Here is a 906-nt window from a genome sequence, read left to right on the forward strand (position 1 = left end):
CTCCTTGAGGGGGGGGTAGGCCTGCCGCAGCTGCTCCTGCAGGCTGAGGGGACATGGCACCGGCGCTGCAGAGAGCGGCCGGCCAGGCCACTGGGATGTTCGTCCCACGGCGCAGACCACATCGGGGGTGGGTACCAGGGGGTGCTGGTGTACCTGGGCGTCAGCGAGTTGTTGGGCATGAAAGCGAAGTCCAGGAGGGGGAAGAAATCCTTGGGTCCGATCATACCAAAGCCTTTGGTCAGGTTCGGGTGCACCCTGTGCGGCAGGAACCAACCCCCTGAGCCGCGGCAGAGGGGCTGGCAGTTGAATACAGCCCTGGGGGGAACGGCCGCCCTTGCCCCGGCACCAGCTGTTTCCGTTCAGCTCTGGTATGTGCTAGAGGCCACTACAGTCATCAGACTTTGCTGCTGCTCAGGGATACCCCGCACCATCAGCAGGCAGCTCCAGGGCCCTCGAGGCCGTACCCCACCCCAGCTGGGCAGCACGGATGCCAGCGGCTGCCTCCACCCCCTGGGACAGCTGGTGTCAGGCACAAGGGTTTGTGTGGTCTTTTCTCTGCTCCCGAGAAGCTGCAGACAAGAGGTCTGGCAGCCTGGGGCTGGTGGTAAATGAAATGTGGCCAGAGAAGAAAACCCAGACTGCAGGAAACTAATTAAATCAAGGTTTAGAAAGATGAGGGTGAAGCGTGAAGCTTGGCTCAGGGCATCTCCAGAAAAACCTCCAGCAAAACCCCAACGCAGCATGAGGTGAAGCAGGAAATCCCCCCCTGAAATAAAGCCTCTTGACACCCTCGGGAGGGCAGGGCATGTCCCTCGGTGCCCATCACAAAGCTGCTCCTGAAATCCCCCAGTAACAGTGACCTGCGCGATACAGCACCGGACCCTCCTCCAGCCCGGCGCTGGAGCC

General features: G+C 61.4%; 1 protein-coding gene across 1 annotated transcript in view; it reads right to left on the bottom strand.

Moving 5' to 3' along the window:
• TMEM214 (transmembrane protein 214) overlaps nucleotides 1–906 on the bottom strand; it is a gene marked incomplete at both ends in the record, with an annotated part of 8573 nt that overhangs the window by 2167 nt on the left and 5500 nt on the right. The window contains 2 exons of the mRNA XM_010134687.1: nucleotides 4–43; nucleotides 154–255. Of these exons, the coding sequence (XP_010132989.1) occupies nucleotides 4–43; nucleotides 154–255 (142 nt within the window). The remainder of the gene's footprint in view (nucleotides 1–3; nucleotides 44–153; nucleotides 256–906) is intronic.

Source organism: Buceros rhinoceros, unplaced genomic scaffold (assembly GCF_000710305.1).
Source record: "Buceros rhinoceros silvestris isolate BGI_N320 unplaced genomic scaffold, ASM71030v1 scaffold21404, whole genome shotgun sequence".
In the NCBI taxonomy this organism is placed as follows: Eukaryota; Metazoa; Chordata; class Aves; order Bucerotiformes; family Bucerotidae; genus Buceros; species Buceros rhinoceros.